The sequence below is a fragment of the Pseudophryne corroboree genome, chromosome 1 (assembly GCF_028390025.1).
Source record: "Pseudophryne corroboree isolate aPseCor3 chromosome 1, aPseCor3.hap2, whole genome shotgun sequence".
Lineage (NCBI taxonomy): Eukaryota > Metazoa > Chordata > Amphibia > Anura > Myobatrachidae > Pseudophryne > Pseudophryne corroboree.
The window spans coordinates 378,222,500-378,238,768 of NC_086444.1; the positions used below are offsets into that span (position 1 = coordinate 378,222,500).

The 16,269-nt window shown below is 48.7% G+C and overlaps 1 protein-coding gene across 6 annotated transcripts in view; it reads left to right on the top strand.

Annotated features, from left to right (window-relative positions):
• Positions 1 to 16,269, top strand: part of CIT (citron rho-interacting serine/threonine kinase) — a 541,532-nt gene that overhangs the window by 288,974 nt on the left and 236,289 nt on the right. For all 6 annotated transcript variants that reach the window (XM_063913147.1, XM_063913146.1, XM_063913148.1 and 3 more), the window contains one exon: positions 2,461 to 2,658. In XM_063913147.1, the coding sequence (XP_063769217.1) occupies positions 2,461 to 2,658 (198 nt within the window). The remainder of the gene's footprint in view (positions 1 to 2,460; positions 2,659 to 16,269) is intronic.

The following is a 16,269-nucleotide window of genomic DNA, read 5'->3' on the forward strand; positions in this document are numbered from 1 at the left end:
CCCCAGGGCCAGGGTGTCTCTCCTGTGGTGGCTGCAGGGTGCTCACCTTCTCGAGGGCCGCAGATTCGGCATTCAGGACTGGGTCCTGGTGACCACGGACGCAAGCCTCCGAGGGTGGGGAGCAGTCACACAGGGAAGAAATTTCCAAGGGCTGTGGTCAAGTCAGGAGACTTGCCTTCACATCAATATCCTGGAACTAAGGGCCATATACAACGCCCTACGTCAAGCGGAGACCCTGCTTCCCGACCGATCGGTGCTGACTCAGTCAGATCCTAGCAGAAAAAGGCATTCCGGATGAGGTTATTCCTACGCTGATCAAGGCTAGGAAGGACGTGACGGCTAAACATTATCACCGTATATGGCGAAAATATGTTGCTTGGTGTGAGGCCAGGAATGCCCCTACGGAGGAATTCCAGCTGGGCCGTTTCCTTCACTTCCTACAGTCGGGAGTGTCTTTGGGCCTAAAATTGGGTTCCATTAAGGTCCAGATTTCGGCCCTATCCATTTTCTTTCAAAAAGAACTAGCTTCTCTACCTGAAGTTCAGACTTTTGTAAAGGGAGTGCTGCATATTCATCCCCCTTTTGTGCCTCCAGTGGCACTTTGGGATCTTAACGTGGTGTTGAGTTTCCTAAAGTCACACTGGTTTGAGCCACTTAAGACCGTGGAGTTAAAATTTCTCACGTGGAAGGTGGTCATGCTATTAGCCTTGGCTTCAGCTAGGCGTGTGTCAGAATTAGAGGCTTTGTCACATAAAAGTCCCTATCTGGTTTTCTATATGGACAGGGCAGAATTGCGGACTTGTCCGCAATTTCTGCCAAAGGTGGTGTCATCTTTTCATATGAACCAACCTATTGTGGTGCCTGTGGCTACTCGTGACTTGGAGGATTCTGAGTTACTTGATGTGGTCAGGGCTTTGAAAGTTTATGTAGCCAGAACGGCTAGGGTCAGGAAAACAGAGTCTTTGTTTATCCTGTATGCTTCCAACAAGCTTGGTGCTCCTGCTTCAAAGCAAACTATTGCTCGCTGGATCTGTAACACGATTCAGCAGGCTCATTCTGCGGCTGGATTGCCGCTGCCAAAATCAGTTAAGGCCCATTCCACTAGGAAGGTGGGCTCTTCTTGGGCGGCTGCCCGAGGGGTCTCGGCATTACAGCTCTGCTGAGCGGCTACTTGGTCAGGTTCAAACACTTTTGCAAAGTTCTACAAGTTTGATACCCTGGCTGAGGAGGACCTTGTGTTTGCTCATTCGGTGCTGCAGAGTCATCCGCACTCTCCCGCCCGTTTGGGAGCTTTGGTATAATCCCCATGGTCCTTACGGAGTCCCCAGCATCCACTAGGACGTTAGAGAAAACAAGATTTTACTTACCGGTAAATCTATTTCTCGTAGTCCGTAGTGGATGCTGGGCGCCCGTCCCAAGTGCGGACTTCTTCTGCAATACTTGTATATAGTTATTGCTGCAATAAGGGTTATGTTATAGTTGCATCAGGGTTGATCTGATGCTCCGTTGTTGTTCATACTGTTAACTGGGTAAGTTTATCACAAGTTCTACGTTGTGATTGGTGTGGCTGGTATGAATCTTGCCCTGGATTCCAAAATCCTTTCCTTGTACTATCAGCTGTTCTGGGCACAGTTTCTCTAACTGAGGTCTGGAGGAGGGACATAGAGGGAGGAGCCAGAGCACACCAGTATCCAAATTCTTTCTTAAAGTGCCCTGTCTCCTGCGAAGCCCGTCTATTCCCCATGGTCCTTACGGAGTCCCCAGCATCCACTACGGACTACGATTAATAGATTTACCGGTAAGTAAAATCTTATTTTTTTGCAGTTTAGACTATGTGCAGTTGGCTCGAAATCGGGAAATGCATCCATTTACAATAATGCGTCTGACACACCCACAAAGTGTTTAAAATACTGATAAGCAACACATCCTTAAAAATTAGCCTGGCAGAAAATGAACATGAGAGATGTTGACAATATTGCTTTTATTTGCATTCAACATGCATTATGCTTGTTATTTATGTATTAATGTGAGGAATGGTATTCATGTGACCGGCGGTCATATGACCTTCCCCAAAATCCCGCTCCCTCACTATCCCGACGGTCGCCATCGAGCCCGCGGCATAGCGAGCGCAGCAAGCCCACAAGGGGCTTGCTAGACTCGCCCTTCCCCACCGGCATCTCGGTGTCGGTATGCTGCCGGGTTCCCGGCTTTGGTATGCTGACCGGCGGTCAGGAGACAATCGGTAAGGCATACCACACCCAATCAAATATGTGATTTTGTTACTGCATATGTTTCTATTGTATAATATGAGGGTAAACTCCAAACAAAAATAAATAAATCATTGGTAACCCAAGACATCAGGTGACTACTTCATAATATGTTTGCTAATTGTAATAATCTAGAAATAATCAATACTAAAATAATTATGAATGCATAGGTAATGCTTTGTTCATGTCTCAGGTTCTTACAGACCTAGAAGATCAGCTCAACCGTATGAGTGAAGAAAACGCAGAGCTAAACAATCAAAACTTCTATCTGACCAAACAGCTAACTGAGGTTTCAGGATCCACTGAAGACATTATACAGCTGCGAAGTGAAGTGGATCATCTAAGGCGAGAAATTACAGAACGGGAGATGCAGCTTACTAGTCAGAAACAGGTAAAGATTCTCTTTTTTTAAAATCTAACAACTGCTTCTCCATTGCACCCGCACATACATACTATTTTCATATATGAATAATGCAGTAAAACATAGTGATTTCTGAAGTATTTGTTCTGAGGAGTTGTGGCCGTAGACACCCACCAGCCACATGTTTAATGGCGGCCGCGGCACTGAAGTGGTTAACCCTTAAGTGCCCGGTGCCATTTTCAGGACAGTGGGCGCTTGGCGCCGCTTTTTGAATAAACCCTGGCACTGGGCGCCATATTTGAAATGTTATGGGCGCTAGGCACCGTGTATTTAAAAATTAAAAAAAAATGCATAATTGTCTGGGCCGCGGCCCCGGACCACTCCGGCGAACGCGGCAGTGAAGGTAGCCCCCCGCGCACTGAGCTGCGTGTGGGATAAGAGGGAGCCGCTGCAGCCGGGAGACCAGCTCCCGCTGCAGCGCTCTGTGTGATGCCGCCACTGGGGGCCGGGAGCTCCGCTTTCGGCACCTCAGCACTCGGGAGATGGCCAGCCTCGGCATTTGGAACAAGCGTCCTGGTATAGAGGGGGGGTGCGCCACTCATGGGGGACTGGGCTAGCTGTCTCCCTATCGGCGGAGGCATGTGTAGGGCATGGGACGCTGGGGACCAGGAGCTACGCACCCGGCGCCTCAGCACTCCAGACAGAGAGAGAGCCGCGGTGTCCAGGACGAGCGTCCTGGGCTGCCGGGCTTTAGGAGGGCACCAGCGGTCACAGGGGGGTGCAAAGCACGCTGCGGCGAGGCCACAGAGTAAATTCCACACTGGGGTGACAGGGAGAGCCCGCTCCCTGGACCCCAGTGGCTGGCAGTGTACAGGCAGGCTGGAGGACGGGGGAAGCCAGCCCCCTCCATACCTCTAGCACAGAGAGAGAGCCCTAGCAGCCAGGCTGCAGGGCTAATGGAAACCAGCGCTGAGCGCTGGGCACACTAAAGCAAAATGCCAATATTTTAAATTTAACAATTAATATATATTGTATGATGAGGCACTGCAGTGCCTGGGTATGTGGAGCCTGTGCAGGTCACAGGCTCAGTGTATTTAAACAGAAATGTGAAGTGTATTTAATGTAAAAATGCACTTCCTGGTTGTTGTGTCCCAGGAGGGTGGAATTTATGGCTGTGCAGGCTGTTGGATTCCTCCAGACCTTTTCCCCAAAAAACGGAATGCCGTCTCCTTCAGCCTTCCACATGGAAGTATCATGGGGAGAGAGAGGAGAAGCTCAGCTGTCCAACAAGCTGAGTGGTTTTCTGGAGCTCCCTATGGATCACCTTTGGTGGGCAGGAAACCCTGACCTGGGATCTAGGCTGCCCAGCTCTGGAGCCCGAATTCAGGCTATAGATGGTGAGCTAGGTCCCGGGCAGATTTCTGGAAGTAAGTTTAAAACTTCCCCCCAGTTAGACTGAACGTCACCGGGGCGGATACCGATCCTCCAGGATGGGACAGTCAAGGGAGAGTGACCACTCCCCACTGTCCATAGAGGACAATGGTAGCTGTGCACGTGACCAAGGCATGCACAGCACATGGGTAAACATTGGTTGGTTGTAAACCACAGAGCGGACTTACACCCTGTGGTATTGTGTATTGGAGTAGGATAAAAGGAGGGCAGCTGTCCCATGAAAAGTGTATTATATCATTTTCCCTCTGCTGTAAACATCTACTGTATTGCTGAGTCTTTTTGAAGACTGTATTGGGCAAGTAAAACATCTGCCTCAAGACGACCGCTTCATCTTTTGACCTGCAGGGCTAGCCGAAACCTAGCTCCGTTTTCCGGCTGTCCAGGGCGTACTCAGCATTTCCAAACTCTGCCTCCAGCCAGCTACCAGGTAGAGGCCTAGTCAAGCGACTAGTGGAGATTCGTCAACACCACACAGGTGTGGTAGGACAGTGTGTCAACGCATACAGAGCAGAACCGTGGTTCCAGATGCCACGGCTACGAGGAGTCTGGTGTTGGCAGCTTAGTACCCACCCACTTCGCAGTGGGTGGGGTCAGTAACAGGCGGTTACTGACGGTAAGTGGGAATCCCCTCTGGTGCCAGGTCCTGTGTGACTTAGAACCCCATTCTGTGACTGGGGACGGGATGCGAAGCGGTGAGGGCTCTCGTACGGAACCGTCCGGTCACAGGAGTTTTTATGTCTTTTTTCTCTTACGTCCTAGAGGATGCTGGGGACTCCAAAAGGACCATGGGGTATAGACGGGATCCGCAGGAGTCTGGGCACACTGAAAAGACTTTAACTGGGTGTGAACTGGCTCCTCCCTCTATGCCCCTCCTCCAGACCTCAGTTAGACTTTGTGCTCAGGACTGACTGGACACTCACTAGGGTAGCTCTCCTGAGTTTCTCTGGAAAAGACTTTTGTTAGGTTTTTTATTTTCAGGGAGACCTGCTGGCTACAGGCTCCCTGCAGCGAGGGACTGAGGGGAGAGAAGCAGGATCTACTTCTTCTTAGTTTAAGGGCTCTGCTTCTCGGCTACTGGACACCATTAGCTCCAGAGGGTTCGATCACTTGGTGCGCCTAGCTGCTTGTTCCCGGAGCCACGCCGTCACCCCCCTCACAGAGGCCAGAAGAAAGAAGCCGGGTGAGTATTAGTAGAACCGAAGACTTCAGTACGGCAGAAGACTTCAGTAACGGAGGTACAGCGCAGCGGTAGCGCTGCGCTCCATGCTCCCACACACTTCTCCATCGGCACTCACAGGGTGCAGGGCGCTGGGGGGGAGGCGCCCTGGGCAGCATGTTACTGATGTCTGGAAGCGGGCATAAGTTTTTCGGTGCCTCAGCACTGTTTTCTAGACCCCCGCCGGCATTTTCAATATTTCAAACTTGGCGGGCTGAAGCGTGCCGGGAAGGGGCGGAGCTTAGCCGCGCGGCTCACAGCGCCATTTTCTCCTCACACGCGTTTGCGGGAGACGCTGGTCCGGGACCTACAAAAGCTCCACTGAAGTAACGGGGAGCTTATCGGGGGGGAGGGCACAGTTGGTGGTGCATATTTATTGTTATTGAGGCAGCGCTAGTTACATATATTCGTTGGGGGGATTTATGGGCGCTGGGGTGTGAGCTGGCATACTCCTGTGTTTCTCTATCCGGGCTTCCTTGTGGGCCTGTCCCCTGGCTGAGACATTGTGTGTGTGTGAGTCGGTGGGTCGATACTCCGTGTCGACATGTCTGAGGCTGAATGTTATTCACCGGAGGAGGTTATTGGGGGGTGAGATGCGGGTCTGGAGTTGGCTCTGTCGTCGCAGCCGACACCTGATTTGCTTGCATTGTTGAATACAATTAATTCTAATGTGGCTTCTTTATCAAAGAGGTTAGATAAATCTGAGTCACAGACATAGGTGTGGAAATAATCCATGGAGGATGCTTTGTTGCAGATTCAGACCCCTTCGGGGTCAATAAAGCGGCCGTTTACTCAAGTGGTAGATACTGATACCGACACGGATTCTGAGTCCGATGTCGACTTCACTGAGGCTCCTTTGCATCCAAGATTAGTTAAGAGTATTCAGTACATGATTGTGGCTATAAAGGATGTGTTACACATTTCTGAGGAACCTGCCGTACAGGAAACAAGGATTTGCTTGTTTAAAGAGAAAAAACCTGAGGTGCAGTTTCCCCCCTCTCATGAAATGAATACTCTTTGTGAAAAGGCTTGGGAGTCGCCGGATAAGAGGTGGCAGATTCCCAAGAGGATTTACATGGCGTATCCTTTCCCCTCTATTGATAGGGGAAAATGGGAGGCGTCTCCAAATGTTGATAAAGCTTTATCTCGTTTGTCTAAGAAGGCGGCGCTTCCGTCTTCTGACACGGCAGCTCTCAAGGATCCGGCGGATCGCAAGCTGGAGACGTCTCTGAAGTCCATTTTCGCTAATACGGGTGCATTGCTCAGACCTGCTGTGGCATCGGTATGGGTGAGTAGTGCTATTGCTAAATGGGCTCAGAATTTAGCTGCTGATATGGATACCCTTGATAAAGATACTGTTCTTTTGACTCTTGGTTATATGAAGGACGCTGTAGATTACTTGAAGGATGCGGCGAGGAATGTTGGTCTCTTGGGGTCAAGAGCCAATGCCATGTCGATTTCGGCCAGTAGGGCGCTGTGGATCCATCAATGGAATGCTGATGCTGAGTCCAAGAGAGCTATGGAAGCTTTACTCTTCAAAGGTAATGTCTTGTTTGGGGACGGCTTGGCTGACCTGGTTTCTACCGCGACTGCGGGTAAGTCGTCTTTTCTTCCCTATGTTCCCACACAACAGAAAAAGGCACCACATCAGCAGATGCAGTCCTTTCGTCCGAATAAATACAGGCGGGGAAAAAGTTCGTCCTTTCTCGCTGCCAAAGGTAGAGGAAGGGGAAGGAAGTCGCCTGCAGTGTCAGGCGCCCAGGACCAGAAGTCCGCCCTTGCCGCTACCAAGTTCACCGCATGACGCTGGGGCTTCCCTGGGGGAGTCCGAACCGGTGGGGGGCCGTCTGCGGTTCTTCAGTCAGGTCTGGGTTTAATCAGGCCTGGATCCTTGGGTCCTAGAGATTGTATCTCAGGGATACAAGCTGGAGTTTCAGGAGACGCCCCCTCACCGGTTTTTCATGTCGGCCTTGCCAGTGTCTCTTCCGGACAGGGAGGTGGTGCTGGCAGCAATACAAAAGTTGTGTCATCAGAGGGTCATTGTTCCCGTTCCCCCGTCCCAACGGGGGGAGGGGTTCTACTCGAGCCTTTTTGTGGTACCGAAACTGGATGGTTCGGTCAGACCGATTTTGAACCTAAAATCCCTCAATCCATACTTGAAGGTTTTCAAGTTCAAGATGGAATCTCTTTGAGCGGTGATTGCCAGCCTAGAAGGGGGGGACTTTATGGCTTCAGTCGACATAAAGGATGCCTACTTACACGTCCTGATATATCCTCCGCATCAAGCTTTCCTAACGTTTGCGGTACAGGATTCTCATTACCAATTTCAGACGTTGCCGTTTGGGCTTTCCACGGCCCCGAGGATTTTCACCAAGGTCATGGCAGAAATTATGGTTCTCCTTCGCAAGCAAGGGGTTACTATTATCCCGTACTTGGACGATATCCTGATGAAGGCGAGGTCCAGGGATCGGTTGCTAAGGAATGTGGATTTGTCTCTGTCCGTTCTGCGACAACACGGTTGGCTGCTACATTTGCCAAAGTCTCAGCTGATTCCGACCACTCGATTGTCCTTTCTAGGCATGGTTCTCGACACGAGCTTACGGAAGGTGATTCTTCCGGTAGACAAAGCTATGGAACTCCAGACGATGGTCAGGGAGCTTCTGAGGCCAAAAAGTGTGTCGGTTCATCAATGTACTCGGGTTCTGGAGAAGATGGTTGCGGCGTACGAGGCCATTCCGTTTGGCAGGTTTCATGCCTGGGCGTTTCAGTGGGATCTGCTGAGCAAAAGGTCCGGGTCTCACCTGCACTTGCACCGGAAGATAAGTCTATCTCCCAGGGCCAGGATTTCTCTCCTTTGGTTGCTACAAAGTTCTCACCTCCTAGAGGGGCGCCGTTTCGCTATCCTGGATTGGGTCCTGTTGACAACAGATGCAAGTCTCCGAGGCTGGGGCACAGTCACCCAGGGAAGAAATTTCCAGGGGAAATAGTCGCTCCAGAATCTTGTCTCCACATAAATGTTCTCGAGTTAAGAGCCATTTACAACGGCCTGTTACAGGCAAGAAGCCTTCTTCAGGGTCGGCCTGTCCTGATACAATCAGACAACATACCAGCGGTGGCGCATATAAACTGTCAAGGCGGAACAAGGAGCAGGGCGGCGATGGCGGAGGCCACAAGAATCCTTCGCTGGGCGGAACAGCACGTGAGCGGCCTGTCAGCAGTCTTCCTTCCGAGAGTGGGCAACTGGTAAGCAGACTTCCTCAGCAGACACGATCTCCATCCAGGAGAGTGGGCTTTTCATCAAGAGGTATTTGCAGAAGTGACGAAGCGTTGGGGAACTCCGCTGATCGACATGATAACGTCTCGCCTCAACAAGAAGCTTCCGAGGTATTGTTCCAGGTCAAGGGACCCCCAAGCCAGCGCAGTGGACGCCCTGGTAACTCTGTGGGTTTTCCAGTCGGTGTATGTGTTCCCTCCGCTTCCTCTCATTCCAAAGGTACTGGGAATCATTCGACAAGCAAGGGTGCAAGCGATTCTTGTCGTTCCAGATTGGCCAAGAAGGGCCTGGTAACCAGATCTTCAGGAATTACTTGTGGAAGATCCTTGGCCGCTTTCTCTAAGAGAGGACCTGTTATTGCAGGGACCATGCGTGTTTCCAGACTTACTGCGGCTGCGTTTGACGGCATGGAAGTTGAGCGCCAAATTTTAGCTCGGAAGGGTGTTCCCGGGGAAGTCATTCCCACTCTCTTTAGGGCGAGGAAGGAAGTTACAGCGAAACATTATCACCGTATTTGGAGGAAGTATGTTTCGTGGTGTGAGATTAAAGCTGCTCCTACGGAAGAATTTCACTTGGGTCGGTTTCTCCATTTTTTGCAGGCAGGTGTGGATGCCGGTCTGAAATTGGGTTCCATCAAGGTGCAGATTTCTGCTTTGTCTATCTTCTTTCAGAAGGAATTGGCTGTTCTCCCTGAGGTTCAGACTTTTGTGAAGGGAGTGATGCAATATACATCCTCCGTTTGTGCCCCCCGGTGGCACCATGGGATCTTGACGTGGTCTTACAGTTTCTTATGTCTTCCTGGTTTGAACCTTTGCGTAAGGTTGAGTGAAAGTTTCTCCATGCTGTTGGCTCTGGCATCTGCCAGGCGGGTGTCTGAGTTGGCGGCCTTATCACACAAGAGTCCGTACTTGATCTTCCATTCGGATAGGGCCGAATTGAGGACTCGTCAACAATTTCTGCCGAAGGTGGTTTCTTGATTTCACATTAACCAACCTATTGTGGTACCTGTGGCTACGGATGCTGTGGCAGTTCCAAAGTCTCTTGATGTAGTGAGAGCTTTGAAGATCTATGTCGCCAGAACGGCAGTGGCCAGGAAAACCGAGGCGCTGTTTGTCCTGTATGCTCCCAACAAGATTGGTCATCCTGCTTCAAAGCAGACTATTGCACGCTGGATTTGTTGTGCGATTCAGCATGCTCATTCTTCGGCTGGGCTACCGGTGCCGAAATCAGTAAAGGCCCATTCTACCAGGAAGGTGGGCTCATCTTGGGCGTCTGCCCGAGGGGTCTTGGCACTTCAGCTTTGCCGAGCAGCTACGTGGTCGGGTTCATATACCTTTGCTAAGTTTTACAAGTTTGATACTCTGGCTGAGGAGGACCTTATGTTTGCTCAATCGGTGCTGCAGAGACGTCCGCACTCTCCCACCCGTGTTGGAGCTTTGGTATAGACCCCATGGTCCTTTTGGAGTCCCCAGCATCCTCTAGGACGTAAGAGAAAATAGGATTTTGGTACCTACCGGTAAATCCTTTTCTCCTAGTCCGTAGAGGATGCTGGGCGCCCATCCCAGGGCGGACTATTACTTGCAGTGTGTTCTTACTGGTTAACTTAGTTTATACACGGGTTGTGTATTTTTTGTTATCAGCTTGTTGCTGTTGTTATTTCATGCTGTTATCTGGTTTACGTTTACTCCGGTTGTACGGTATGTTTGTGGTGTGGGCTGGTATATTTGTGGCGCTTAGTTTAAACAAAAATCCTTTCCTCAAAATGTCCGTGTCTCCTGGGCACAATTCCTGTAACTGAGGTCTGGAGGAGGGGCATAATGGAGGAGCCAGTTCACACCCAGTTAAAGTCTTTTCAGTGGGCCCAGACTCCTGCGGATCCCGTCTATACCCCATGGTCCTTTTGGAGTCCCCAGCATCCTCTACGGACTAGGAGAAAAGGATTTACCGGTAGGTACCAAAATCCTATTTTTTTTTCTTTATTTTTTTTCTTCTGTATCTGGTAAAATTCTGCTAAGTCGGTCGAAAGTGCCACATGATGCGTGCAATCTTGTGGATTGTCCCACTGACTTTAGTTTATTACATTTTATTTTTACTTGTATTTTTATTTTTTGATGTGTGCACAAACTGTATAAAATCCTGAATGACAAATGTTCGCACAAATATTGAGGACTGAGGTTGGCAAACTGGTTTAATTGCTACTAAGCCTAAAATGCAAGTTGCTTTATATGAGTTGCAATAACTTGGCCAAATACATACTGTATGTTCCCATACTTTGACAAACCTTGAAACTGTTTTCTGTTTAATAGCCATTTTACTGTCACAAGGATTACTGAAAGAAAGTCTTCAGTGTGTAGAAATGTTATTTCCTTAAATTCTCAACTTTTCTCAATTATTTGATAGGGATACAGTTATGATCCTGGTGGTCAGCATACCAACACCGGGATCCCGGCCGCCAGAATGCCGGCAGGGGTTCCAGGACTTTTCCCACTCGTGGGTGTCCACAACACCCATTGAGTGGGAATAGAACCTGTGGCAAGCACAGCAAGCCCGCAAGGGCCTTCGTTGCACTCTGCATTCTGACGGCTAGAATCCCAGCGTCGGTATGCAGACCTTCGGGATCCCAATGGCCGGTCACCTGTCCTCTACCCATTTGACATCATAATAATTTTCGGTTTCAATGCAAAGTGAAAGGGCAGGTTGTATCCAGCAAGGCGGCTAAGTCGCAGACTAAGCAAGCCTGGATGGCCAGACACCCGACCCCCAAGCAGGGGGATAAACCCTCTGCCTGTAAAGGCAGGCCTCCTCCTTGGGGACTCCAGGGTGGGAGGCTGATTTCTGCGGTTCCCAGCCTCATGGCGCCAGTCAGCTATAGACGCCTGAGTACGAGAAGTGGTCTCTCACGGGTATGCCCTCTCATTTCTGAGACGACCCCCCCCAGCCATTTTTATGCACCAATCCTTCAACGGATCTAGGTGCAGCTATGGCGTTCTAAGGAGCTCTTCAGTTTTTACTGAATGTAGGGGTTATCATCCCTGTTCCCCAAGAACAACAGGGGAAGGGTTTTTACTGCCCCCCCTTTCCTGATTCGGAAACCCAATGGGACCTATCGGCCTATCCGCACTTTGAAATCTCTGAACAACTTTTTGCTGGTGCCCAGATTCCGTATGGAAACACTACGGTTTATTGCTCTGACTACCTTCATGTCCCTATAGCACCTGCTCATTAGCACTACCCTTTGTGCTCTCTACAGCTCCACGGGTATTAAGCAAGTTGATGGTGGTTATTTCAGCTCAGCTGCGTCGTCAAGGGATCAGGGTGTTTCCATATTTGGATGATTTGTTGCTCCTTGCACAATCTTAGGAGGTTTTGCACCACCATCTTCGAATAGCCGTGGCCTTTCTACACACGGGTGGCTGATCAATTGTGAAAAGTCCTCCTTTGTCCCTTTTCAGTGGATGTTGCATATAGGGGCTCGTCTGAATTTGCAGGAATAGAGGCTCTTCCTGCCAGTGGACAAAATTGCCAGACTGCAGTCAAGGGTCTGCAATTTACTGCACAATCCCCGGGTGTCCATACATTCGGCAATGCAGGTTCTGGGGTCCATGATCTCCACCTTTGGTATGGTGGAGTATGCTCCGTTTCACTCCAGGTCCCTACAACATCTGATCCTTTCCAGGTGTAGTGGGCAGTATCATCAGATCAGAGCCCCAGATGATGGTCCTGTCTCTGGAGGTGCATCTGTCTCTCACCTGGTGGCCACAGACATCACACTTGGATATAGGATGGCCATTTTGGTGATCCTCACCACGGATTCCAGTCTCTGCGGATCAAGTGCAGTAACTGGTCCACACATCTTTCACTCTCGGTGGACTCCAGCAGAAAGTTGCTTGCCAATCAATGTCCTGGAACTTTGGGTGTTCTACAGTGCTCTCGTTCAAGCTCAGGATCATCTCCAGGGCAGGTCTGTTCAGATTCAGTCCGACAACGCCGCTGCACTAGCCCCGGATGGTTCCTCCGTGGGCAGGGTGTGCTTCATTTGGATCTTTTCATGCAGGGTATTGCATACTACTACACACATGTCAGTTTGCCTATACATGCATTTGTTACTTGTATGGCTCATCTCCCACAGTGTAACCTTCATAGTGTGCCCAACATGGCTGCCTCATCTGGTACGCTTGTGGATGGGATAAAAAATACATGGACATGATGGTTTTGTTGGAACCCTACTCTGAACGTTAGGACTGCATTTTTGCATTTTCCTCATTTTATGTTATCTCTTCTTGGGGTAGACTATTCCACCCTGGGTAATCTTACTACCAAGATGTCTTCTGCAACTGGTACCTTGTGATTGTGGAATACACAACCCTTGGAAGTTATTACCCAAAATGCCTACACCAATCAGGAATAATGCTTACTGTGTGCTTAAGGTTTTCTTTTATGCCTGTGTGGCTTATCTATTGTTGTATTACTTAAATCTTCTGTATTATGTGCATTGTATTTGATGTCTGTAAAACGCCTCAAGTCCTGCTGGAGAGAGAGCGCTATATAAATAAAATAATAATAATAATTATCTAAACTATCAAGGGGGCACTCGCAGCTATCTGGCTATGGGAGAGGTGGAGTGCACGCTCCAGTGGGCTGAGGCTCACCTTCCGGCCATCTCAGCTGCATTTCTGCCAGGAATCCTCAATTGGGAAGAAGACTTCCTAAGTCGGCAGGACGTCCACAACGGCGAATGGGCTCTGCATACTGAAGTTCCAGGACCTGGTAAACAGATGGCGTTTGCTGGATGTAGACCTGATGGCCTCTCGTCACAGTCACAAGGTCCCAATCTATAGATCCAGGAGCAGAGATCCGCAAGCAGCCTTCGTGGACTCTCTAGCAGTATGATGGAGCCTTCCATCTGGGCTACCTGTTTCCGCCATTATCACTTACCCAGAGTTCTTCACAAGTTAGGAAGAAGGCACCGTGATACTGTTCCCGCATGGCCCAGCCGCCATTGGTCTTTGATCTCCAAAATGTGTCCGTGGACATGCCATTCCTACTACCATAATACCAGCCCTGTGGTCTCAGGGCCCCTGTATGCATCAGGACCTGGCTCAACTGTCTTTGATGGCTTGGCTCTTGAGTCATCAGTCCTCAGAGCTAAGGGTTTCTCAGATGCAGTGATACAGACAATGCTGCAGGCATCTACGGCCCGCGTCTATTACCGGATTTGGCATGCTTATTTTCAGTGGTGTGCATATAGGCCCTATGACCCTTATGCCTTTAGGGTCTCCAGGGTACTGGCCTTTCTGCAGGCAGGGTTAGACCTTGGTCTTCGCCTAGCATCCCTGAAAGTACAAGTTTCTGCACTATTAGTGTGGTTTCAATGAAAGATCGCTCCACTACAAGATGTGCATACCTTTTTTAAGGAATACTCCATATACAGCCTCCCTATGTTCGTCCAGTGGCCCCCTGGGTCTTATCCCTGGTCCTGCAAGCTCTTAAGACTTCCCCATTTGAGCATTTAGAGTTAGTGGACCTTAAGTGGCTGTCGGCAAAGGTCTTATTTCTCCTGCCTAATTCCTCTGTGAGAAGGGTGTCTGATTTGGGAGCGCTTTCCTGTCGTCCTCGGTTTCTGATCTTCCCTCAAGATAGGGCAGTTCTCTGGACCAAGGTGGGTCACCTTCCTAAGGTGGTGTCCAAGAATTCATCTAAATACGGAGATAGTGGTTCCAGCCGTTAATTCCCCGGATCTATTGGCTGGAAAGGCCTTATTGGTCGTGGTTTGTGCACTAATGATTTATGTGGAACGTACCAGAATGATCAGGTAAATAAGTTCTCTATTTGTCTTCTATGGATTCCATAACCGAGGTTGTCCAGCTAGTAAACAAACGCTGCCCAGGTGGCTTCGCATGACTATTGCAGAGGCTTACATTCAAGCTGATCTTCCTGTTCCGGATACAGTCTCTGCTCATTCTACATGCTCAGTAGGTCCCCCATGGGCGGCTCGCCGAGGCGCTACTGCTGAACAACTCTGCAAGACAGCTACTTGGTCTTCTATTGACACGTTCCTGAGATTTTATGCCTTTGCCTCTCAGGATGCTTCCTTTGGGCGTCGGATTCTCCTCTCTACCCAGGAGCATCCCCGCCCTTAGGGGAAACTGCTTTAGGACATCCCCAATGTAAGGACTCTTTGATTCACTATGGACCCTGATGATGAAAACAAGAGTTAAGGTAGACTTACCATTGTTAACTCTTTTTTTTTCTTCGAGGTCCCTGGAATCCACAGGGCGCTCACCCTGACGCACCTGTCTTGTGTGGGATATTTTTTGGTTTTTCCCTCTTGATTTTTCTCTCCTCTGCTATGTGGGAGAGTGTCTTGTATGTTCAGGTCTTCCTTTTCTCCTGAAATCCTGCTCCTGCCTTGGGCTTGTTAACAAACTGGCTTCCCAGGGGCGGGGTATATGAGGGAGGACTGGAACATCCTGGGAGCTAAAAGCTTAACGGTGTGGTGCCCAATCAACTCCTACCACCTAAACCCCCAAACCCAAATGTAAGGATTGTGGATTCTATGGACCTTGAAGAAAAAAGTTAACCATGGTAATTCTACCATTACCCTTGTTTTTATTGTAATCCGTAAAATATTTTTGCTTTTTTCATAGGCAGATGCAGTCTGAAAGCCGATATAACTCACATTTTTTTATCTGTTGTATCTCTTGTACAACAGCAGCAGTATCTTCTCAGCTGAGCATCTATGAACAGCATTATGCAGGAGGTTTCTAAAACTTGCTAATGAGGACTATTGAAGGTGTTGCCTATAGCAACTAATCGTATTATAGCTTTTATTTATATGGCACAGTCTATAAAATGATAGCTACAATGCTGTTGCTGTGGGCAACACCTCTATCTAGTCCTGTTTAGAAGGTTTGCTAAATCTCCCCTTATGTATGACAGCGAGGATAACTCTAGACTGTTCTCCACTGTTTAGTTGCCCAGGAAATGTGTGGTAGGATGTTTTGCCAGATCATCATCATCTGTTTTTTTTTTAAATGTGACAGCATTACAAGCATAATAAGATTTTTATTGATATTTGGTCAATATTTCTAGTTGTTTAAAGTTATATTATATACACATTATATATTTTGGAGACAGTATATTTTATTTATTTGTAGTTATTAAATATTCCTTAGTAACTAGGACATCATGAGTGTATGTTTCAGATTACGCTAACCACTATGCCGCCATGTGGAATTTTAAACACAGGATAGTAACTTCCTACAGAAAGACAAAGTTGCAAATTAAGCCTCAACATGACAACTGAAATTGAAATTAGGTAAAGGAAATAAATGAGATAAATAAAGGTTATGCATTATGCCATGGTAATAACTTTGCTGTATACACATAAAATGAAATCCAGGTGAAAGAGGAAATGGAACAAAACGTAGTAAGAATATTGTTTGACAGAAATCTGTGAAGCAGCTCATAGTTGTGCGCATCAGTTTTCATACAAAGAAAACCTCCATAAACATTATTTTGGAATGGTAAACGTATGGACGGAGTACTAGGTGGCTGCCAGACTGCCTGACACAGCTGCTTGGCTGTCGTCTCATGAAGCGCTGCTAAGTAACGGCTCTCTTATCTGCTAAAGTGAGCAGAGATTTTTTTCTAACACCGGTTTTCTTAGCTCATGTATGCCTGATGTAGATCAACTCTA